Source organism: Nymphaea colorata, chromosome 9, assembly GCF_008831285.2.
Source record: "Nymphaea colorata isolate Beijing-Zhang1983 chromosome 9, ASM883128v2, whole genome shotgun sequence".
Taxonomy (NCBI): Eukaryota; Viridiplantae; Streptophyta; class Magnoliopsida; order Nymphaeales; family Nymphaeaceae; genus Nymphaea; species Nymphaea colorata.
Window position 1 is genome coordinate 22,706,578 of NC_045146.1, and position 24,873 is coordinate 22,731,450.

The 24,873-nt window shown below is 39.1% G+C and overlaps 2 protein-coding genes across 3 annotated transcripts; both read left to right on the top strand.

Moving 5' to 3' along the window:
• Positions 1-550: 550 nt before the first annotated feature.
• On the top strand, positions 551-4,545 carry LOC116260779 (cysteine protease RD19A-like). Its single transcript, XM_031639260.2, has 4 exons — positions 551-1,049; positions 1,135-1,254; positions 3,644-3,890; positions 4,013-4,545. The coding sequence occupies exons 1-4, from the start codon at positions 594-596 to the stop codon at positions 4,282-4,284; spliced, it is 1,095 nt and encodes a 364-aa protein (XP_031495120.1). The 5' UTR covers positions 551-593; the 3' UTR covers positions 4,285-4,545.
• Positions 4,546-7,080: 2,535 nt separating this feature from the next.
• On the top strand, positions 7,081-11,249 carry LOC116261549 (uncharacterized). 2 transcript variants are annotated; one of them, XM_050079771.1, is made up of 3 exons: positions 7,081-7,536; positions 10,150-10,495; positions 10,577-10,915. In XM_050079771.1, exons 1-3 carry the CDS (start codon positions 7,159-7,161, stop codon positions 10,597-10,599), a joined length of 747 nt encoding a protein of 248 aa, XP_049935728.1. In that variant the 5' UTR covers positions 7,081-7,158; the 3' UTR covers positions 10,600-10,915. The 2 variants fall into 2 exon arrangements, with proteins under 2 accessions (XP_049935728.1, XP_031496232.1); XM_031640372.2 differs by having other exon boundaries at positions 7,082-7,536; positions 10,888-11,249.
• The last annotated feature ends 13,624 nt before the right edge of the window (positions 11,250-24,873 follow it).

Here is a 24,873-nt window from a genome sequence, read left to right on the forward strand (position 1 = left end):
ACAATTAAATTTTCAAAACAAAATTCCACCTCAAATTTGAATTGAAATGAAAACTTCAATTATAGTTTCTATTTGTGTTTGATATATCCCTACATTTTACTTTTATTTTTAAAAACAAAGCAACAAGGCGACAAACTATATATATTTTTCAATGTGGCGAATATAACGGTCCAAATTTGTACTTCTCATATAGATATCGATTTATGTCTTCCTATTTATATTTTAATTAAGAAAAATACTACAATTCCCTACCTATTTTTCTATAAATAGTTTAAAAAAAACTATATGGAGTTCATTATCAGTAAACAAGCATGCTTATAGACATACGGGATATAAATAGTATTCTTATTATTATTAAGAAGAAGATAATTTAGAAATTCCTAAACTGGACTCGCCAGCAAAGATCATTCTCATCAAACGAAGACGAAATCTGGTCCGTTGGTTGCCCTAATCGGACGGTCCAAAATCTTCTCCCTCACCTGCCAGTCTGTTGGCATTTCGTTGGCGTGGACCAACAGTTACGTCCACCGTCCTCGTCTCCCAACCTACTTCTCTACTTATTCTTCCGTCGCGCCCTACGGTCCCCTGTCGCCATGGCTTCTCCTTCCTTCCTCCTCTCCCTCTTCGTCGTCGGCCTTTGTCTCTCCGCCGTCGCTGGGGAGATCGCCGGAGACGGCGATGATCTCGTCATCCGTCAGGTGACGGACGAGCACATCCTCAACGCCGAGCTCCACTTCTCGGCCTTCGTTCGCCACTATGGCAAGACCTATTCCAGCCCGGAGGAGCACGCCTACAGGCTCTCCGTCTTCAAGTCGAACCTCCACCGGGCACGCAGACATCAGATGCTCGATCCTACTGCCGTACACGGCGTGACTCCGTTCTCCGACCTAACAGAGGAGGAGTTTCAGCAAAAGTACCTAGGTCTCCGGTCGCCGAGACCCTTTGGGGGCGTCGGCGGAGCGGTCAAGGCCCCGATTCTTCCGACGAATGATCTCCCCGAGAATTTCGATTGGAGGGACCATGGCGCCGTTACACCGGTCAAGAACCAGGTCCGATGAGTAACCTTATATGTTTGTTCCTTCTTCTAGGGGTTGGCTTTGTCTTGACAACTGAACCTCTAATTTCTGTTGGTAGGGTTCTTGCGGGTCCTGCTGGACCTTTAGTGCGACCGGAGCATTGGAAGGAGCTAATTTTCTAGCGACCGGAAAGCTCGTTAGCCTCAGCGAGCAGCAGCTTGTCGACTGTGATCACGAGGTAGGTTTTCAATCTTTGTTTTTAGTTATTTTTCGTTATCGTGCTCGCTTTTTAGGTGGAAACTGTTCCAACCATGGAGAGGTGACTTACGGGAGTACCTCCTATTGCGAATGTGGGGGTACAGGTCGAATTATTTTGTCGGTTGTCGTTTGATAATCATTTTGCGAAAGGGAAATTGGAAAATGGTAGAAATTATTCAAAAAAGAAAGCTATTTTTCTTCGTTGTAGTTCTATATATATTATTGATTGGACTGAAGGATCCCGTATATGCCTGTTTTTTCGTTGGTTGTGACTCCTTTCTATCTGCATCTACGTGTCTTCTATATATTTTTCAAGAATGTGTATGCCGAATTTTGGTTGGCTTGATGACTTTGATTTGTCTTCACGCTGTGTTGCCCTATTCTCTTCGTTGGCTGTTGTGGACGACGACCTTTAGAACAGATAGGGATCGACTAATTTGTTTAAGCGCCTGCATTGGTATTATGTTTTTCCTTTGATATCCCGGCCTCATAGCGAACTTCTATGGAGTTGAAACTCGTTTCTGCTGCAATTTATGAATCCTTAGTGTGGTTTCATGGTTCATCTAGCTCTCTGATTGTCTTGTAGGACTTTACCCTGATTTTCCCTGTGTATCTGGTAAGGCAGTTATTAGCACTAACTTTTGTCTGATTTTGAAGCGTCAAGCGTCCCACATTTACGAAAGCTCTATGACTGAGCTTCACTAGTTGTTTTCAAAAGCCATTACGGTCCTGGAGTTGCTGGACCTCATCACTGAATTGAGTTGATTGGAGTTTAAGGCAAGTGTAGGCATCGGAAATTAGGATTTTTAGGCGACATTAAATTGGACGAGAACTCAATCCTCTAGGTTATTCAAACTCATGAGCAACCAGACTGATATTTTCTGAGGTAGCTGATTGCTGTTTGTCTAAGACAGTCACTAGCAACGAAAGGTGTTGGGAGATGTTCAAAATGCAGAGCAGCATGCCATTTTATGAGCAGGCATGCTTATCAGGACTAAGCCTGAGTTACGACAATGAAAAGCTGAAGATTAGTAAACCTTCAAGAGAATTCGTTCAACTTTCAACCAAATGCATAGAAGTTCTAAACATGCAAATCCAGATGAGCTTCTACTTCAAGTATGTTGATAATGCATTTGATACAGAAAGATCCATGCTCTTAGGATGGTAACACCATTGATGATCAATATTATGCTGAAAAGGCAAACACAAGAACTTGATCTCCCCCTTTTTTTTTTTTTTTTGGGAGGGTTGTTGAGGGAGGTGGGGGGCTTTATTTTTCAGGATGAGGAATAAATGGGGATGAAATGCTGGAAAATTAGGACTAATATATTATCTCACTTGAGTTATGGAGCAGCGGTTTGCTTTCCTTTTGCTTCAATAGTTATCATTATTATGGAAGTAATAGTAGTTATGTGTTTAATAGTAGTTATGTGTTTATCGGATGTCTCCCAGGAGACAATAGTAGTTATGTGTTAGTTATAGTGGCCACAAACTAATTGATAACATTTTGAAAAACACTCTTGTACAAGCAAAATCCAAATGGATCCTCATCTTCAACTTTGGGCTTGGTTCCTATAAAATCGATTGTTTAACGAGAGAGGCCTGGTATGGCTGTTCACTGCACTTGGCACTTTCTTTTCTAAATAGCTTCTGCTATCTAGAAGACTGTTGAAGATTGATGTGTTTGCATCTTCAATTTTCCTATTATAGCTGCCAAAGTTGGATGAAGTCACAGGATATAGTTATCTGAACTTTGAAGTTTGAACTTACTTTGTATATACATGACTACAGGGTCAAACCTATAAACTACATTTTATTTTTGGAGGACTGTAAAATGTGATATGTTTATACTTTATATTTATACTGGACTTATGTTAATTTCGTTACTGAATTTCCTGTAATAGAAACAATATGCAAAAAAGGCATGTGAAATGTAATAGGAATTGCATCAGCAAAATATTGTCAGTATTGGTATATTTGAGCCCAAAATGAATTGCTTATGTGAAACATAAGACGTAACAAGGTGCCCTTGTTTTATTTTTCTCTAAAAGCAAGAAGATACCTCGTTCCTTGTTCTATTTTGTCACATGTTAAGTCTATTCTCAGCTTCTAGCATCGTTTATTTGTTATATATTCAAAAGGATGTTGATCTTCATACGAGCAAGGATTTTTATTATTGAATTACACTTTTTCTTGTGCCTTGCAAGCTGTTAATCAATGACCTATATTTGAAAGCTTTTCTGTAGGCCATAAGCTTCAAAATGATGATTCCTTTCTTCCATTTTCTGCCTTTGCATAATCTTCTGGTGTTTTAACGAAAGGTTATCAGTCATAAATTGGCATAATAGCTAATGCTTTGTATTTGTCAGTGTGATCCATCGGAAGCATCATCTTGTGATGCTGGGTGCAATGGTGGACTTATGACTAATGCCTTCCAGTATGCAATTAAAGCTGGTGGGCTTGAGAGAGAGGAGGACTACCCATACACTGGAACCGATCATGGCACTTGCAAATTTGACAAGAATAAGATTGCTGCGTCAGTCTCCAACTTTAGCGTTGTTTCCGTTGACGAAGATCAAATTGCTGCAAATCTTGTAAAGAATGGCCCATTAGCTAGTAAGCAATCAAAGGCACCTTTATTTGTTTATCCATGTATTTTTTAATCTGTTGGCGTGCATGTCAATTGACGAAGGAGGTACTGACTTGACAATGATATCGTTGGATTCCCATTGTGGCAGTTGGGATCAATGCTGTTTTCATGCAGACCTATGTTGGAGGAGTTTCATGCCCCTACATCTGCAGCAGACGATTGGACCATGGGGTGCTTCTTGTAGGATATGGATCTGAAGGCTACGCTCCTATCCGGCTTAAACCGAAGCCTTTCTGGATCATTAAGAACTCATGGGGAGAAGGATGGGGAGAGAAAGGATACTACAAGATCTGCAGGGGTCGCAATGTTTGTGGCGTGGACTCTATGGTTTCTACGGTTGCTGCCATTCAGGCCAATTAGAATTATTACGGATTGTTATTCCGTTAAAAACCCAACTGCTTTATCTGCTTGGTGTAAATAACATGTGTAACTCCGTATCTCTATTTTCATCCAAGAACACCATTTGTTTGCTAGATGAAGGGAGTCCCCTCGTGGATGGTCTACTTGTTCTGAGACTTAAAAGACTTTGAACAGTTTAGTTATTTTCTTGGAAAGGTATCAGGAAATGTAACCAAATCTTGGTTGCAGTTCAGTGGAATTTAAAGATCGTCTGTTCTGCTATATTGTCTTGCTGCTTCTATTTTCTTGTGATTTTACGTTGCACAGTTCATGTTGGCTCGCCAAGAAAAGTCTCATGGTTGCATCGTTGATTTTGATGGAGATTGAAATACCTACCAGGCCATCATCTGCTCTACCATCTTGAATCACGGATTGTGTATAAGAAGTTGGAGATTCTTGTTGCATGATATCGTTAATGACTTGGAAAGGGTCCAAAGGGATATCTGAATATCTATATGGTCCAACAGATCGAGGGTTTTTGCAGTATTTAGCCACTGTTCGATCTTTGATGGCAGTATTATAGGCAATGACAGGTGCTCTTTGCTTTCTGCGTAATCTTGTGTCTCTTGAAAAAGTTTCTGTGCTGGTTACTGAGTAGTCTTGAGAAAGCAATGCTTTGATGTGGGTTCAATGCTCAAAGCTGCCTGATATGCAAGGGGTGCTTCCAAACGACTTCTTAGATTTGCGTTTTTGTTAATCTGAAGCACATTCTTAATCGAACGGGAGTTGATTTGAAGCCGAGCAAAGGTTCTTGTTACCGATTATGGTCCGACCTCTAAAGCATTTCGCTGTTTCAAATCTGATTCATGTACAATCCTATATAAAATACTATTCGGAATAACTATGCGTCTATAGTTAAGGAGGGATTCGTGAAAGAGACGAAAATGAAAAAAAAAAAAAAAGGAGAGATAAATGAGAAAAGGTTGACAGAAGAGTAGAACACTTCCCCAGAACGGACGCAAGCTTTGGCTTCTCGGATTCTCTTTCTTTCTTTTGTTTTTTTTTTTTTTGGGTAGACCTAAATAACTTGAAATTTCAAGGGAAAACATATAAGCCTGCGTACACGGATCAGGATCAGTAATGAACAAGTGTCCGAAAAAGGTCGGCATCAGGCGTCCAGAGCTGGGAAGCCCACCGCCATATCGTATCGGCCCATCGCCGTGATGATATCCGAATCGGAAAATCAGTTTGGGACCATGCCGTTTTTTCTGTAAACGATACCCTTACATTTATTTTGAAATGATTTATTTTAATTAGTTTTAAGACTGCCAAAAAAGGAAAAATCGATATGGGTCGACTCATATTCGTGAATATACCGATAAGAGAAAGAAAGAAAGGGACGTTGCAACTAGATGGCGTGTTGGATTAGATCTTTCTTCCTGCAACTCACAGGTTTCTTGGTCCATTTGATTGCCTTAAAAGAAACTTACTAAAATTCTATTTCAAGTGGAAACAAAACGTGTTTTGAGTGGAAAAAAAAAAATCCGGGAATACTTTCACTTTCCTTTTGCTTTTATTTGGGTTTAGGGCGACCGTAGAGGCCTTAGGGATGTATCTTTTTGATGCGTTTAGGTTTACAACTAAGTATGGGCATCAGGCTCGCTTGACCCATAAGGAGTTGGGCTCGGGCCAGCCCGGCACCAAAAACATAAAACCCAACTTGAAATTAAAATATATATATATTTTTAACATACAATTATAATAAAATAGTATAATTATACATAAAAATCAATAAAAATAATACTAAAAGCATTGTACGAGCCGAATCGAGCTTAATTGGGCCCACCCAAGCAGGCCTTCGGTATCCGACCCTACTGCTGCCCTCCCCTCCCTTTTAAGTGTTTGTTTATCATGAAAAAAAAATATCCTTTTGTAGCTTTCGTTGAGGTTAGGCCAAGAATTGTGACCTTATAACTAAAACGTGCCTACTTTTGAAATTAGACATGTTTGGCTTTTAGGAGTTTGGATCAAACTTTATTTATCGGGTCCACATTTTCCCGACCGAAATGACTTCAAACCTTAGTTCGGCGATTCACTTTCGACCTAGTTCAGACTTTGGTTCAGATTCGGATCTTTTTTGTTTCACGGATTCATATTCAGATCTGATTTGATGTGGCCGGGATCCGACCCGTTCTCCCCTGTCTATTCCCTTCTAGGAGAATTATATTTTAGAGAACTTACGCTTTAAGAACTCATACATTTCCCCTACTTCTGGAGCAGCGGTGCCTGAGACTTTAAATAAATTATAGTCTAATGAGTTCTGGATAAGCTGTGACCAAAATAATTGGAGGATTTTCTTTTAACCGGCCTGGTTTCTGGATTTCGTATTTCTTTCATAGGGCCATCTTTTGCTTCTGTTTCAAAAAGAGGGTCTCATGTTGCTGAATAGCACGATACCACCATGTTTTATTGAGAAATGAGAAATGCCACGCTGGTAAATTTAAAGATGAAAGAAACCGTTTTTTTTTTTCGTCTTGTAAATATGCTTTTACAAAAAATTGAAATTGAATGGTCTATAATTATATTGAAAATATACTTTCCACTTTCTAGGAATTCAATCATGGAAATCACATTTGTAAGATTAGTTTTTAGTCGGACGGCAATAACAAATTTCGTCACAATATATTTGGCAGCATGCAACTTTGGTAATGCCTCAAATTGGAAAATGTAACGACTTGACGTGTGGAATTAAGGTTAAAATGTTGGACTTCACAAGAGAACCGCTGAATAATTTCTTTCTGAGGCGGAGAGCAGGCCCATTGAAAGATGACATGAACGGTTACGCGGGAGTCCACAGCACAGAGAGACGGAAGAGAGAGAGAGAGAGAGAGAGAGATGGAGGTGACCGCCGGTGCGGTGTTCTCCCTGGGCGTGGTGGGGCCCGTGAACCACGGTCGCTGCCGCTGGGAAGCTGGCGGCGCTGCTTTCTCACCGCCTCCCTCTAGAGCGCGCCACCCGGCCGCCGAAGCCACGAGCTCAGGGAGGATCCTTCGGTGGGCCGTCTTCCCGAGCCGCCGCGGGCGGTTCCTCCCACCTCTGAGTTCGGGGAGCTCGAATTCTCGGGCTGAGGACCCCGTCCCTCCCTCCGAGATGTCGGTGGAGAGCGCCCTCAAGCTACTGGGTGTTGCGGAAGGTGCCTCCTTCGATGACATCCTCAGGGCCAAGAACTCCATCATTGCTTCCTGTAAGGATGATCAGAAGCTCAAATCACAGGTCCCCATTTCAATACTTTCGTGCTTTTCCAATCATATTGGTATCGAAAGTATTTGGTCGCTCGTCATTTTGCTCCTTCGATTACAACGAAGTTGGGGACCGTAAAAAAAAAAGACCAACATAATAGTTGATATTAGAATTTAAGTGAATTTTTGTTTGGCCCTTTTGTTGGTTTGATTCTTATGCACGATATTGTTTTCCTGCGTTGTTGAGTTCATTTGGATTCAATGAGAGTTTATGATCTGTGTAGAAGTTTCATGTGTCCTTTTGCATAATTAGGAAGAATTTTGTTCATGTTTTTCTTGGTTCTACATTTTGCCCATGTACTTCCTTTTTTCCCTATTTTGGGGTTTATTGCTTTCGTTCGTTCTGATGTCAAGCGCGCTTCTCTTGACAATTTTTTCTTCTTTCCAACATGTACGATTGCAGGAAATGTTTCTATAGACATGAGAAGAGTGCCTCTTAATTGTGTACGGAAAATGGTATTGCTGATATGTGTTATGTAAGCATATTCTGGTTTGACTTCTTTAGAAATGGATGATATATTTATGTTTTTACGTTATCTGGGCATCTACCAGCTGACGTCAAGGCTTCCCAACTTTCTAATTTTAGTTTATTGTTTTCTTATTTGTTCCGGTTAGTTTAGCTGTTTAGGTCTATCTATATGCATACATGTTTTATTTATTTATTATCCTATTTTTCAAATGTTCCTCCAGCATTTTGATACTCTTGATAAACGGTAATGGTCTTTCGTTTTTACCTTAGATTGTACAGGGAAGCTGTCTATCAGTTTTCCTCATTTTCCCTCCAATCCAATCCCGCACCCGACCTCCCACTCACCCCTCTCACTGAGTACTGCCTTAACACATTTTTTTTCACTTGTGTTCAAGTTTCCACTATGAGTCTTTCTACACGAATGATAATTATCTGGTATATCAGATCCATTGCTTCCGTGTAGTTTTCTGCTTATCACACACCCCCTTACTTCAACTTTACAAGGGCAGTTTTAACTTTAATTGCTTGGTAGTCGCACAGGAATTTGTTCCCTTGTGGAGAGGTCAATGATGGGAGTTGAATGAAGTATGTTAGGTGGTCAAAATCTCCAAACGTTGAATTTCTCTACTATTCTCCTTTAGAATAGAAGAAACACCAGTAAACAAACTGGCCAGCTCCTTGACTTGCTATATGGAATAAGATTTCTTTAAGTTAAATATTTGACAAAATATAACTGAAACGTTGTGGCATAGCCCGTGTATAAAGTGATTGGCTGGTTTTGGCGTATCCACTGACCTCCAAGTGATATCCTGATTTTGTAGGCCTTGCTTTTTTATTCTGTTAACCTGCATCTTTGAACTTAAAGAAGTATAAAGCATAAACAGAAGCTAAGAAGCCTTTGGAACTGCTATAAAGAAAGGATCATGCCCATTAGACTGAATTATTTTGCTTTCTTTGTTTTTTGTAGTTTTCTTTTCCTTCTATTTGCCAATTCTTGACTTTTTCATTGTAAAAATAGAAAAAAGGCTTTTGTCAGGATCTTGTCATTCAACTTACTTACGTCTTGCTCTCTCTGGAGCCAAGTTGTTCACTGTTACCCATTATTGCATATTTTAGGTTGTGGTGATGCTGTTTTCGTAAGTTTAACCAAAGCGAACTATTTTAATTTCCCATGTTTCTTATTGAAATTTGCTATAATTTAGCGGTAATTGAACATCTGAATGTTTGGAAATTCCCATTAGAAAATCATCCATTCTCTATAGAATCTTGAGAACCTCATTAGAGCATTTCAGTTGTCAATTTTGAATTTCCACATGAATCGTTCTCTTAATATTGAGCAATAAATTGCTCATGCTTGTCTGGGTCATTTAACTTTTGAGTACTTTTGATTTCTCTGTAATATCCACAAAATCTTTCACACATTGGATTGTTCCATAGAAGCACTTGACTTCTGTCCTGTTATCTATATTACATGGATGTGGCTGCGGATGTAAGTATTTGGCAGTTTATGGAACTTACAGCGTGACTTTTATATAAGGAGACACAGTGCAGGAGTGAAATTGTAGAATCTGTGTGGCATAGCTTATTAGACATACAGGATATATAGCCTTCATCCCTCCACGTTTTACTAACACTCGTAGTGTTTGGGAGGAGGGAAGGGGTGTATGCATGTACAATGCAGTTAAAAACTTAAAACTAGCAGCTGTATGTTTTGAAGATATCTGAAAATAGTAATGTGCTAGGTCAGTTTCAATTTCTAAAGTGTTTTGACATGTCAAATATTGTGGCATTCTTATTGAAATAATAAATACCATGATTTTATCATGTTACTTGTTCTTTTTCTGCATTTTCTGAAAAATTGAGTAATTTTATATACATTTTTATTTGTTAGTTTTGGGTAATCCATTGTGTTAGCACATGACTTTGCAATTTCTCAGAAGGGTATCAGATACCACTGAAGCCTAAATTTGACTTTGCTGCATGTTAGACTTGGCTTTTGCCACATTAGTTGTTGTATTTCATCCCAATGCTTCTGTAACTAAACAGAATTTTCTGGTCTTTTGAGTAATAGCTTACAAGCCGTCTTGCGCTAAATTATGTTGGCTTGCCCATCAACAGGTAGAGGCTGCATATGACATGCTTCTTATGGAAAGTCTGACACAGCGTAGGGCTGGCAAGGTTGTGAACAGCAACATACGTTATGCTGATGTGAGAACTGTCAGTAGATCAGGGCCTAATACCTTGCCTGGATGGTTGAAGAGTATACCACTTTCAGTTGATGTCCCTCCTGCAACAAGCATTAGGATCCAGGCAGGGGTTTATGGAGCTTTGATGATTTCTGCATATATCAATGGAGTGTCTTCCCCTGGAGTACCATATGCTGGAGCTGATGTTCCTGGTTTCATATTAGCTACTGGATTTGGAGCTTCACTGATATTCTTGACAAAGAAGAATGTTGGTCTTGGTGAGTATTTTAATGTGGTCATTTATATATCAGCATGTTGCCCCTGTGCTTGGCATGGTTTTGACTAAAACAAGTTGGCAGCTTCTGTGGTTGATGGAAGTTGAGGAACCATCTGCTGGCAAAACTAATAATGAGAGCTGGGTTATTCCAGTCCAAGGATGATTGTTTTATTGCATGTCAAGATAGGGTGATAGACAGAAATGTGAAGGCCAGCCGTCCATGAAGTCTTGGCCTTTGTTGTGCTTTGGATGGGTGAATTGGTCATTTTTTTGAAGTTTTACTACAATTATCATTACTTGAGATTCCCTCCAAGAATTAGTAATGAAGCTGAAATTCTTTTTTTTGAATGCATACTTCTCCAAGTGATTCAAACCAATCTTTGCTTCTTGCAGGAAAGGCTGCTGTACTGACCGTTGGGGGCCTTGCTGCGGGAGCAGCAGTGGGATCAGTTGTTGAGCAATGGTTGCAAGTTGAGATAGTTCCCTTGCTAGGCATTCACTCACCTGCTGCTCTTATTAGTGAATTCATTCTTCTTTCACAATTCTTGGTCTCTCTGTACTTGAGTTAGATCCTGAAACAGAGACGTTGTGGTTCATCCTGTCCTATAATATGCTATTACAATTTTATTTAGCATCTGAACCACTACTGCGCTTCACTTGCCTATGCATCTCTGGCTATTAAATTGTGTAAAGAGAATACGAGCCTGTATCATCTTGGGAACTGCTGTGTACATATTTGGATCACCTTTCTCTAATAGTTCTTTCAACACTTCTTCAAGCACAAAATCATGATGTATGGCACAGGTCAAGCGCCAATTTTTTGGTTCAAGTCTTTCATATGGCCTTTCTAGCATTTCTTCCTTTTTCTCAGGAGTTGATCCAAACAATGGGATCGCACCTGGATGCTGCTGAGCTTCTGGCACCTGCATGCTGCTGAGCTTCTTCTGCAGGAATGCTTGTAGGCCTTCACTGTCTTTTTGTTCAGTAACGTCTGTCAGAAGATGGTGCTGATGTAAAGTAAGTTTCGGGTCTCAAAACTGCTCGAATCTAGGTTTCAGAAGAAACTAGACGGGGGGAAAAGGAAGGAAAATTTTCTCCCCTCTCGAGTTACCACAACGGCCATGCATGGTGATGGGATTGCTGCCTACATATATACTGGCCATTTTTCTAGCTCCTCTTCTTCAATACCAGTTGCCCGGGGGGGGTTGAAAATGACTGATTTTTTCTTAAAATGTGTTTTGACGAGTTTTTCTTCTTCAAATTTTTTGCAACATCCGCCCATAAGGAGAGGAGCTGCAGATAATTTTTAATGTGTGCATCTTTTTACATTTTTCTTTAGTAATTTCTCATCCACGTATTGCCTAGTTTTTTTTTCCACTTTTATATTTCGTGTATATTTTGTTTTCTTTATTTGCCATCTGCCCTCACAGCAATCAAGTTTCAGTTCTATTGAGAGCTACCCTTTTTGAAAGTTGAAGTTGGTTTGAAGATGGGCACAGTGCACTTAGATGGCTGGCCTTCTTATTTTGGGATATTAGCCTTTTTATTCACCGAGAAGGCACTTCCCTTACCATGATTGCGATAACTGTAGCACCAGATTATTGATTTTACAAATGGTTAGTACAAATAAAAACACTTCACGGGGTATATATGGTGAATTTCACTTGTAAGGTCTGGATGATGTTTGACATTGTTTAAATAAAAGCACTGGATGATATTTCACGTTGCTAAGGCAGTGAACGACCCTGTGTATGGTGAGCAATAATGAAGTGCAATGCTTTAATAAAGAAGGGAAAAAGAAGAAGAAGAAGAAGAAGAAAGAGATGGTATCTTACTTTCTACAATCTCATTCACATAGTTCCTTGGAAATCGAAGCAGTGTCGATGTGGTTTCCCTGCCGTTGAAGTTTACAAAGCACAAACCATAAAGCGTGGCGTCGTGGGAAGCAATGCAGTTGCTAGGGAGGCAGTCAGAACTTCCAGTTTGATGGGTGTCATCTCCTTATGCATGTCATCTCCTTATGCATCAAGGCTAAGCAAGGTCTGGTTGGAAACAACTCCAAATCTACAAAAGAAATCTTATTGAATCAAACATGGAATCCGATTCCTTTTTCTTTCCTTGGGTATTGGAATTTTCTGACCTTTCTGCTTGCAGGCCTCAGTTAAGTTCAGTAATTCTTCATTTTCTTTTTTGCAGTTCCTTTCATATTTTCAGTTCTTTCCTCTTTACTTCAGCATCGTAAATTCGCATTGGGTGTTGAAATTTTTTACCATTTTTTCTGCTTGGAATGCTTAATTAAGTTCCGGTACTTTTTCTTTTTTGCCTTTTTGCAGTCCATTTCTAGCTTTTGTTCTCTTCATGTTCTGCAGTTTTTGACATGAGCGAGCTAGTTTAGGTCTTCTATCATTCCACTTTTTTCGCCTCCCTTTTCAACTTTTTATAAGAGGCCTATGAAAGTTCAGTCCTAATTGGTCTCACTTTATGATGGCAGAGCCGACCAATCAATCTGTGATCCTCAGTCGCTCTGATTTTGATAAGTTAGAACTCATTAATTTGTGATATCCAATGAAGTAACGCCTGAAAAAGTAGAAGAAGAAGAGGCTACTGCCTAGCTGCAAAAGAGATGGGCCAAGTTAGCCACTTGCATATGAACATTAATTCTCGGGCGCTCGTGGTTGGATGAGAACAGCTAGACGGCTGATGATGATCACGTCAGAATGAAGAAGCTACAGAAAGGTGCACTGACAAGTCAAAACTTCTGTTTGAGCCGTTTATATTCACAACAAATTTTATGTATGTCGGGTTCAACTCTTCTTTTTCTTTGTTCCTTGCTCCATATCACCTCCTTCTTTTCGTGTTTTCTTTTCACAGCCATCGTCTTCACCTTAAAATTGGTAGATTCCAATGTTTCACATAGTGCTTATTGATGAAGATGATCAAAACCATATTCTCTATTATATACTGCTAAGGGAGAAGTGAAGGGAGTATTGTTAGAATATGTTTCTCGACCTGAATATGTCATGGACAATATGGATGTTCCGTGCTATTTGAGGGATAGGCCACAAAAGTGATCAATATGGTTGGGCCTGACTGTCATTTCATAGTTATGAGAAGATTTATTCATGTGTAGATGTCAATAGGTCATTTTCGAATCTATGACAGGTTGAAGATGAAATTTGACAAATTGATATAAAATGGTAGTAGTCCCATAGGCTATATGGTTATAAGAATCTACTTTCTTAACCACCTCCCCCCCCCCCAACCAAAAAAAAAAAAAAAAAAAAGTCGAACAGAAAGAGCACTCTCATGTATAGGCTGAGAAAGATCATACCTCAAGATCTCTTCAAGCGTGAAACTAAGTATGCTTCCATATTGTGTTCTCTTCAATTGATTCAGTGATTTAGCATGAGCATGTACAGTTTGAGAAATTAATCCCTACAACTACCTGGGTCAGGGCAGTGTACTGTGTGGCTGATATTGAACACAACTCTAATATCATTGTAAGTTCAGCAACTACAGTTAACTAACTGGTGCAGCCATGCATAACCCATGAATACTTGTAATACATCATCTTATTTCACCGTGGATAATGTATTTCAAGTATATGCATTCCATTCTAAGAGGAGATGAGAATCTCCTAATAGGCTAATCTACGAGGTTGTACCTAGAGGGTCCTGGAAGTTTACCTTGCTTGACAAACTTATAAGATGAGAATATAGAGCAATAGCATCAAATTAACATGTTAAGGATTAATAAATGGAGATCAATTAGCAGTAATTACTGATCAGGAAAAGGACTTTGACTGGAATCTTAGCACCATTAGGAAGGGAATGCCAGAGCAGGCACTACAACGACAATGAATTTTTGTGATGGCTACTGAAAGTCAGGTTAGCTGTTGAAAAAGGTTTTGTCTGAAGGGCCCATTCCAGAGTTATTGAAATGGAAATCAAACATGTTCTTAATGCTCGACAAGAGGAAGCAAGTTACCCAAGTGCTCACATCGAGGGGTTCAACACACGTATCGTTCTCGAGACCTCATAATTGTGATAACGTAGCATAATAATCCAGTTATCTCATTTCACCTTGCAATTATTGCCAATTTATTTATCATTGGAATAAGAAGTTGGTAGCATGATGGCTCCTTATGATAGAAAGAATGGCAGGTTCAACATAGAAACAGATATTGATAAAGCATTAACAAACTTCCTAATGCTTGTGGATTGCATGATCATACCATGTTCATCCCACATTATGCTTTTGGCCTGACTCTTTAAGCTCCCATGGGAACTAAAGGCATAACCTAAAATATCTTTGACATAATCAGAACATGTAGACGTGCTCACTGCTCATTCTTGCTTATTAATACCGAACCACTCGTGCTTTACTCTGAATAGCTTTCACAAAGTGCCTTGATCTTTCGCCAGTAATTTTTTGGTGTGATTTAAGCCGTTGAATTTTCTATTGTTCAAGAACATATCTAAGTATGAAAAAACTTATTTTGACATACCTGATGTACTAATTTAATTATAAGATCATATTTACAAGCTTAAAGAAGGATGCAAATCATATATATCCTTGCACGGGTCTGAATTTGCTTTAGATATAAACGTGAACTGTGCTTAGGGCCATTGAAGCTTAAACTAGGAGCATAAATGGGCCGGATTCAGATCAGCTAAGTACTTAGAGATTGAAATCTGGCTTGGATTTGGTACACCCAAAAGGGCAAAAGGAAATCGTTCTCCCCAAGCTGAGGAGAGATGGAGTGACCTAGATCTCTCATTTAGACTTCCTTTAGGGCCAGCAGCGCCCTGTAAACTTAGAGATTCTGCATGTGCAATGGGAAAATATATCGGTAAATAAACAAAGAAGAACTTACAATATGGACGAAGATCAAACACGATTTGCCTCCGCAAGTTTTTGTAAACACCCAGTAACTTGATTTCTTATCTGACTGTGGTTAAATTTTATGCTTCGTTGAAAAAAATTATAAAAATAAAGATGACAATAATCAATTGTAAACAAAGGGAAGAGACAGAGAACTGTAAAAAGAAAATTAGTGAAAGTTAAAACAAAATGTGATATAAAGTTTCAGAAAAAGTGGCCTAGTACTATTTGTACCATTACTCGAAGGATGAAGAAGATACAGAATGAGGAGGTGAGTGCTGAGATAAAAGTGTCTGGACCGGTTTTCTTTACATATCAGCAAGGCCAGTTCCTCTACTACAATATGTGCAGGCTTTTTTGATAGCTTGTACTTCATTGCACCATTCATATACGAAAGTCCAAACGCAATATGAACAGAACTGTGAGGCTTTATTGGGAAGTAAACCACGACAATAAATAAAGTACAGTCTTCGTGCATGTGCTCATTCATGTGTATTCTTGCGTGTCTGTGTGCCTGTGTACGGCAATAGTTGATTAGAGGTACTTGGCTATTGTATCCAGCAGGAAACTAAGCATATAAGAGTTGTATCAATCTAATCCGACTTTGCAAATATGTTAAGTGCTTCTTTGTTAGAAATCACAGTTTGATTTCATTGTAAAAACATGATCGATTCTGAAGTAAAGAACTTTTTGCACTTTGTGATTTTAAAGCTTCAAGGGCATGCCTACACATCAGCACGAAACAAAGCTACTTAAGTCCTGCTTTCTACTGTACAGAACGTGCAGAACATATTTGCAGGATCTCAAGATCTACCAAAAGAAAGGTGGTACGTGATGGAGAGGGAGGGAGGGAGGGAGAGAGGAAGATCAACCGGAAGTTACTGTATCGTTCTTACAATTATTGCTTGAAGCCTTGGTCCTTCTATTCACCTTGAAGTAGAGGAATGCTGAGTGATGTCTGCAATTATTTAGATATTTTTCCTCGTCTCAGAAATGAGTGAATTGATAATAATAGTTCTCTGCAATACTCACCTTTCTATATCTACAATAATTCAATAAAGATTTAGTGGACAATCAATCATGCAATTCTGAGAGGTCGATCTGAAAAATGCTGATTTGGGGATTCTGGCGCTCTTTTTTGCTGTAATGAAGCAGGGAAATCTTTTTCGATGCATGTCCTGTCAATGTTTCCCTGCAAAAGCAAAAATTGAAACATTACGGAATTCTTGAACTGCAAACTTTGAATGCTTTTAAGTGTTCATGAATGGAACACAAAAAACTAACATACATCTCCCTTGCCACCCTGTTGCTTGGTTTAGCAGATTCATAGACTTGGGACAGTAAGGTACCAACTTGCCAAAACTTTCCTAGTATGTCAGACAAAGCCTAGGAAAGAGAAACTATTAAAAGAGAAATTATTATACTTTACCTGTTGGTTGCTCAACCCTGGATTGAATCGGATGAGGACATACTTCTTGTGTCCATAATCGTTCTAGCTAGTCTCCACATTCAAGTTCGATTTGATAGTGGAAAACAACTAATAATTCAAAAGGAATATGTAGGTAGAGTGTGTCCCCATGAAGAAACACTAATGAGCAGCAATAAATTCTCGTTGATCCATTCCCTCTGTTTATAGCCACTCAGACGAATGGAAACAAGGTAAGCCCGTCTTCCCTTAGATTTTGCCTTCCAAGGGTCACAATTAAGAGAATGTACGTGCAAGTAAGAAGCTTGATCATTGGTTCAGATAAAGTGGGCACTACCCAGTGCATGGCCCTACCTGTTGAGCAGCAAGCTAGCTAATATAATGCATTTTTGTCGCAACTACCGGCCAGCGCGACCCTGCTGAAACCTCGCACTGTTTAGGCCAGACCCGACCATTGATCTACCAAAGTTGGGAGGAGTACAAGGGGGGTGGGGTGTCTGATCAAAAGGCTCTGGAGCCCACTGAATGGCCACAGTTGTTCAGCGGCTTACTTGAGAACTAATGGATCCTTGTCGCAGAAAGGGCCAAAACCAGTCTCAGGAGAGGGTCCTAATGCGCCATAATTGCACTGAACCCACAAAGGTTAAAAAAGTTGAATTGATCACGGCTGGGTGCAGCAGGGGAGACTCCATGGCACCCACACATTCTAAAACTGGAGTCAGAACAAAGTAGCTGTGAATAAGGTAAGGTACATTTCTGCCTTTCTGCTTAGGCAGTTCCACCAGTTTCTTTTCGGTTTTGTGAGATGACATGGCATGTGATTCTACTGCTAAAGGGATACTGCCAGATATTAATGTGTCTAGACAATGTATCTTATACAAGGGTCCAATACAGCAACAGGGTTTCCTCTCTCTCCATTTTTAGGTTCATGGGAGGTGGATGTGGGCAGAAGGGTCATGAGAAAAGTACCTAGTTTTGAGATGACAAGCCCTAAAAGCTCGGATATCACTCAATTATTCACTGCGTCATGTGAAAAAACTTGGCCTTTTTCTTGGGTCACTGTTGTGTAGGTGGTGGGGCCACGCGAGTTTTGATTTCTTTTGCCATAATGGCCAACAGGAACGATCTTCCCTTGATTTCTTCGTGAAATTCGAGTGACCCGCGCTGGCCTTTCGAAACTGTGTCTGGCCGTCTCATCAGCCAAAAAGCCATCCATTCATCCCTCATGCTGCAGAGAAGTAAAAAATAAACGAGAGAGAGAGAGCGCTACTGTGTTCTTTTAAAGGGCTAAGCATCCCAACGTGGAGGTCACTGAGATGCTGAAGTTCTTGGTCGCGTTTTGATGCATCCGACAGTTCACCACGACATGTTACTCATAAGAGTTCCTTGTGGTCAAGAATTTGCAATGCACAGTTCACGTGGCCCTTCATATGTCCAGTATCTTTGCAAATATTACCTTATAAAGACTACCATCCAATTCCTCGCAGAGTTTCATTTGTCATTTTGAGAAGGCTATCATAACTTTCCTTATCCTTATTGGAAGTACTGCCAACGTTTCTTCCTTTTTTCTCTTGAGGAACCGGAAGTTATGACTAGACAATATGGTTTGTTCAGAGAGTACAGGACAGTGGTTCTCTTCTCAAACACAATCATATTAATTACCATCATCATCATCTGAAACCAAGTCAATTACCAATTTGTTTTCATATAAGTGTCCCATGGTTCTTCATGATTAAAGCATCATTCTTGTCTTGATTGTTCCGAACTGATGCATATCGTACCTGGCTATGGAATCATCATTTGTACTGCTACCAAGGTAATGATTACCTCAATTTTATCTTCTCTAGATCTTCAAATATTCGCTACTATTGTCTTCTGTATTGTGTACCATATGTACAATTCTAATATCGTTAACTATACTTGGTCAAGAGATCATTATCTGCGGTTCTGCACTGACATCAGTATGAGGATTAACTCTTCTAGGTCTTTATGGGTCCAATTATGCCTTCTATAGAAATTTACCCATATGTACTATTAATGTCATAATCTGGACAACAAACTGACACCAAATTGGATGTCTTCATATATGGACTATTCCTAAAGGATTTGTCTTTGAAAAATGTCACACTTGCACGGCTGAAACAGTGGGCCTCCCCTGGGTGGGGCAGTGTCCCTTTAGTTTTACACCAATATGGGCAGTTCTCAACTATCCACAAGGAAAGGGATTCAGTATAAAAGGGCAAAGTTTATTCCGAGATTAGGAGAAAATCTCAGAACAGGGAACAGTAGCTAATCCTTAAAAAGACCCTCTCATTTTTGCATTTTGAGAAGTGCAACTGTTCTTTCAGCTTCTTCCAAATGATGCAGATAATGAATACTGTTTCTTGTTTCTTTTTTTTTTATTATTCTAATTTTTTTTAAGCTTACGAATAAAAAAATTGCCCATTAATCTGAAGAAAATGGAGGGGGTTGGGGGGGAGGTTAGGACCCAAAAAAAAAAGAAGAAGGTTTGATCAAAGATGTAATCCCACCTGTTTGATGGTAATTTCCAGGAAACATCTAAGGAAATTTCAGAAACATGAAGCGACCGGTTTGGATCAAAGACCAAATCTTGATCCATACATGGAATTTTTTACCTTTAACCAAACAGCCAGAAACAGCGAAATTATAGGGCTTGGAGCATAAATTTATCCTATGGGAAGGCTTCACTGCTCTAGGAACATGTGACTTGATAACGTAATAGTTTCTATTTGGAGAAAGCCAGAGGAAAGGACACGACTAGGAAAAGATTTCTGATTTCATGGTTTTGTCTGAGTGCTTTTTGGCTAACAATGGCACTATCTGCTAAGCTGACTTTAAGACTATACGAAAGAAACTAGGTGGGTAGCGATCACTACCAAAAAAAAAAAAAGCCAGATCTAAGCTTCACAATTTGTTGTTCATTTAATAGGTTTATGCGGTGGAGGATTACTTGTTACTGTTGGGACTTAGAAGTCGCTTTCGTGTGACCTTACAGATTCATTTACATGCACCAATCAGGTTCTCGAAAGAAGAAAGAATTTGTTCTGTAAGTAATAAACAAATGCGGAATCCTCAAAAGGAAGCATCATGACCATTTTGAAAAAGGTAGATCTTCTAAATAAGTTTCAGTAAAGTAGTTTATGTGTATATATCCTTCTCAAAATAAGTGGTGCTACTGTGGCTGCAGTTAGAGCTTACTGTTGATAGACTTCTCAGGCAACCTAAATGATCATGAATAGAAAACTTATAATTCAAAAAGCACAGTTGATATGCGCATGAAGATCTTCGTACCTCGCTAGATAAGCAAACAGGTTGAATGAGCTTAACAGTTCAAGTTGGTCGATCGATCCGCCGGTGGACAGGAAGGGGAAAGTTACCAGCCCCTCACAGGAAGCGGTAAGTATAGATAATGGAAATCAGTGACTACTGTACACTAAGAGACAAGTGAAAGATTTTACATTAAGATGGTGCACTTTAAGGCATGTTTGATTGCCTAAATGGTGCTCAACCAGTATACTCTGAACAAGGTGTACTCGCACACAAAAACTGGGTGAAGAAAGTCGTACCAAAAGAAACACAGTGATGAAGGAAAACTGCTTCACCATGTGTTTGGTTGAATTCAGTATCATGAGGATAAATTTTAAAATAAAATAAATAATATCTAAACAATCAAATGCGTTTTTAAGAAACTCCTGGCTCTCTCAAAAGACTTGGTTGTTACTTCTTAAGAAAAGAAAGAAGAAATAGAATTGGACCGAGTTGAAGAGAAAGAACAAAACTTCCTTTAGTTAACAAATTGGCTTAAAAAACTGTGTGCGTGGTCATAGAAGAGGTATTGACACAGAAACCTTAATAAGAACAAAGGCAGAATTTGCAGGAGCCAGTTTCAGCAGCTTTTCTTGGAATATTATCCATAACAATTTAGGAAAGAAAAAGGAAAGAAATTAAAAGAAACTGGAACTGCAATCGTGTCTAGTTTCTGAACAGTTTCTACCCTTTCTTACCTGTAATGGAAAACAAGCAACCGGGTGGTGCTTGTTTGGTTTTTCAACGATCGAATATGTAAAGTGCAAACCATAACTTTCAGTAAAACATAAAAAATATGCTCAAAGTTTAAAAATTAACTACTTATTTTCTATAACTATATATATTACACTCATATACATATATTTATTCGAATATAAAGGTGACTTTTGAAAAGATAAGCGTACTTTTGCCGAATATTCATTTTCCAACTATTTTTTTCTTGGTATACTTTGCCGTTACATAACAACTAATCCAACTTTTGTAAAGTGGCATTGCATTTTCGACGACCAGATCACAAGCCTATTTATATCGTTTGTTTCTTTTCCTTTCTTTTATTTTTTATTTTTTAGAATTGTTTTCTGACCGTTTGCATATTTTGCTCCATGACTAAGCATCAATAAGGTATAAAGTGGAAATATCTCACTTGTTCGAAAAGGACATGATTGGTGCTCGTCCTTTTGGGGGAATGTCAAAAGAATTGTCAACTTGGATGCATCTCTTGGATGCCATGATATGGTGGAAAGGACTGTGTTGTTTCTAAGTAAAGCCGAGAAATTTGTTAGCCAAGAGGATTTGATCAGCCATGAAAAGCCTTATCTTACCTTCTCCTACTGTGTCACAAAGACAAAGTTCTGAGATAAGGTTTTTTGTTTTTATTGATACCTTAATTTTCTTGATTTTTGCAAACCAGTGGTGGGCAGATCTCTATCAGATTTCAGCAAACAGACAACCCGGCGTCAGCATCAAACTCTTGATCTCTTTCAACTTGAAGGCCCTCTATCATGATCCATCTGACTAGGTGTAGGAAGCTTCTGTTTGCAATTGCTACGAGTTTGAGTAGTGAGTTTGCAATTTCTGTTTTTTCATTTAGGGAAATGAATAGGAGCACATGGACTTTTAGGATTTAACTGGTTGAGTGTTTTATATTAGCTTTATGTGCAACTACCGAAGTGCTGTTTACATATTATATTCTTAAAAAATGAACATTCATTTTACGTATTCCACCGGTAAGAATATAAGTAGCTTTCTGATATTATATCACTAAAGAATAAAACCAGTTATTATACAAGAAAAAGTAAAGTCAGTACGTGGCCCAGAATCTTGACTAGGTTCTAGCATGTTTCTTGTCATAGTTTTCCTAGGCACAGACTTTTAGCTGTGGCTGTGTATTAGTAGAAAAGGTTTGTCTTAAAACATGCAAACAATTCTCCTTTGACGAAAAATTCATTAATAAATACTTCAAATTTGCTACCTTCTTCACTCATACAAACATAGATGTAAGATGGGTGTGTGTGCCTGTGTATGCATGCATGCATACACAAAGCCATGTGTTCATAGACACACACAAGTAGTTCTTAAACAACCAAGTGGTCAATGATTCTAAGATGCTCTTGGGGACATCGTTACATGAGCCTTTTCTTGTTCTTCGCTAAGACATGAGATGTGCTTATGGTTCCACTGTAACTGCGTAATCAAACCAAATTCAAGAGAGGTTTATTTTTCTCGTCAGGATTTGGTTCAGAACGTCATTGATTCTCGATCAAGCTAAAACCATATTTACATTTACACATAAAAAATAACTCTTTCCACTTCGTCTAACAAATTATAGGGACAATATGATCTATCAGACGTGGGATTAAGCAAGCAACAGAAGTTTGTCGTCTGAAGTAGTTTAGGAAGAAAACCTATTAATATTCTCTCTCTATCTAGATCTCTCACATCTTGATGAAACATCTCGAGAGGGTCACTCTATATCTAGATATCTCACATATTGATGACACATCTGGAAGGGCTAGGAACCCACAAAAAGACAAGCCAGAGCAGCTATTTTGCTGTAAGCAGCATAGACAAATATGTAACATCAATGTGAATCTTTCGAGATGAAAAATGGCCCCTCCTATTAATCAAGCATCATTTAACAGAAATAATCACCTAAGATCGCTTTCATTATCCAGTTTAAAAGAGAGAAAACAGGGCTGCCAAATCCAGTGAAAAAGAAAAAAAAAAAAAAAGCTACCAACTTATCACTTGCGCTCGAAACGACAAGCAACAGTAGTTTCTTCTGCGTGGTCTTTGTTGTGGTGTCAAATCTTTCATTAGATATTGTTCCTTTGCAGCAGTACGGCTTGAATTTATAAATTAAATGGTCAATAGCAGTGACCAACTTTTTTCTAACCGAAGCAACCATTTAGAAACATTGTTTCTCTTCAATGATTGAGAATCTAAACGACTTGAAAAGATATATTATGGGATGGTTGTCTAGGAAATGAATGAACTAAATAACTCACTCGCTGATGCTTTACTAATCCCTTATTCCTTGAATATGCTTCTTTGGTAGCAATAGCTAAATAACGTATGATGCCTACGTTGAAAAGTTCCTAAAGGTCATCGACAGCATATTGATAGGTTTCTAATCGAAAAATCCTTAAAGATATCTCCAAATGCAATAGGCTCTACGCCATGCTTCAACTTCTACGCAAAAAAACCTTTCTGTAGGTATTGGAATGTGACATCTATCAACTTGCTGCCGTCCTCGTGTGACCTCTACAAAATGTGGGGAACTGTGAGCTATCTTATAGATCAGCTTAGGGAAAGAGAGAGAAATGATGAAGATGACGACCGCACTGATGTCAAGCTGTTGTTTGTAGACGATCGTTCGACAATTAATTATCAAGGAGCATGTGCACAATAGAAAATGGTTTCCAACGCATTTAAAATGGCAAAACCGAGTAGCTTTTCTTTCCTTGCTGGTGTAGAACCACAAATAGAGCAGCTCACTAACACATGCATTCGTGACAGTAAGAAAAACTCCCACTTCCCTCAGCTCCGCAGCCCGAGGCCTCTTTGCCGATGCCCGGAGCCTATTGACAAAAACGGTTAATTATTTTGAAACTTGTTCTGTCTTTTTGTTGATATCTGCATCGAGATGGGCGGTGACCTTATGTGTCATTTTCAATTTCACAAAATTTACACACAAGAATATAAGGGGAGTCTCCAAAACTTAATCAAAGAATGTATACGACATGGAATGCATATATAACATGTCTTTCTTTAAGCCCTTTTATTTCTCTCTTCTGAATCATTTGATTCACATCTGCTTTAAGGGACATAATATAGATGGTGGTTTGGTGAGTGGGTGAAAATTCGGCCGTCAGTTTAAATTCAAAGTGAAGATATGCATCATAAACGAGCTCCCTAGTGGGCCCTAACAATTATCCTTCAATTCTGATGGGCATCACTTGTGCACGCCACATTAAAAAAGATGGAATATGTCTTTGCGAGTCGCCGTATACATAGAAGGCCAACTTTTTACCAGCTTATCTCAAACTAGATGTGTGCGATTGCTGTCCACACGTACTGTTCATTGTTTGCATAATGACGTTGGCGTCTCATGCAAGGGATCTTTGTCACATGGTCCAACTCGAGTTTCATTAAAGTTGTTGATAAAAGCATGGCCATCTTGTTCCAATTTGCCCTACAAACAAGAGCCAAGACGGGCTTACTGGTGCCAACTTGGCAGCTTAATACTCCAACTGTAAGTTCACATGGCGGAGCCACCATCCAAGAAAATCCAAGTTCTGAAGTCCCTTTCTAGTTGGCTCTTTGGTGATGTGCCAAATCTAGTTTGGATCCAAGCTGATCAAGATCTGCATGTGATCAGATCCTATCAAAATCTGGGGCGACACAAATGTTTTATCTTGATAGTAGGTAAAACTGGAAAGTGGGTACCGACCGCATCCATCCATTGCATCATATCCTATGCGGTCAGAATCAGAATAAGGGGAAAAACATGTTTGAATCTGAAATATTATGTGACCAAACACGAACTATTCCAATCCAAGGACTGGCTATGGTCTAGATCTCTTGCCTCCTTCCCTTTTAGTGGAATTGATCAAAAAAGGGGAAAGTGGGAGAGGGGGACATGGTTTATGTGGTCCATAAGGACCTCTAGGGGATGAAATAACAAGACATGTCTAATGGTGTCTCTCTTAAAAGATTGGTTTGCTTTCTAGAAGCAAGAG

Bases quoted from the DNA above. Each gene is read 5' to 3' on its own strand.
- LOC116261549 (XM_031640372.2), top strand. From the start codon at position 7,159: ATGGAGGTGACCGCCGGTGCGGTGTTCTCCCTGGGCGTGGTGGGGCCC. The intron at 7,537-10,149 runs GTCCCCATTTCA...GCCCATCAACAG, and splicing joins ATCAGAAGCTCAAATCACAG to GTAGAGGCTGCATATGACAT. The intron at 10,496-10,887 runs GTGAGTATTTTA...TGCTTCTTGCAG, and splicing joins AAAGAAGAATGTTGGTCTTG to GAAAGGCTGCTGTACTGACC.
- LOC116260779 (XM_031639260.2), top strand. From the start codon at position 594: ATGGCTTCTCCTTCCTTCCTCCTCTCCCTCTTCGTCGTCGGCCTTTGT. The intron at 1,050-1,134 runs GTCCGATGAGTA...TTCTGTTGGTAG, and splicing joins TTACACCGGTCAAGAACCAG to GGTTCTTGCGGGTCCTGCTG. The intron at 1,255-3,643 runs GTAGGTTTTCAA...TGTATTTGTCAG, and splicing joins TTGTCGACTGTGATCACGAG to TGTGATCCATCGGAAGCATC.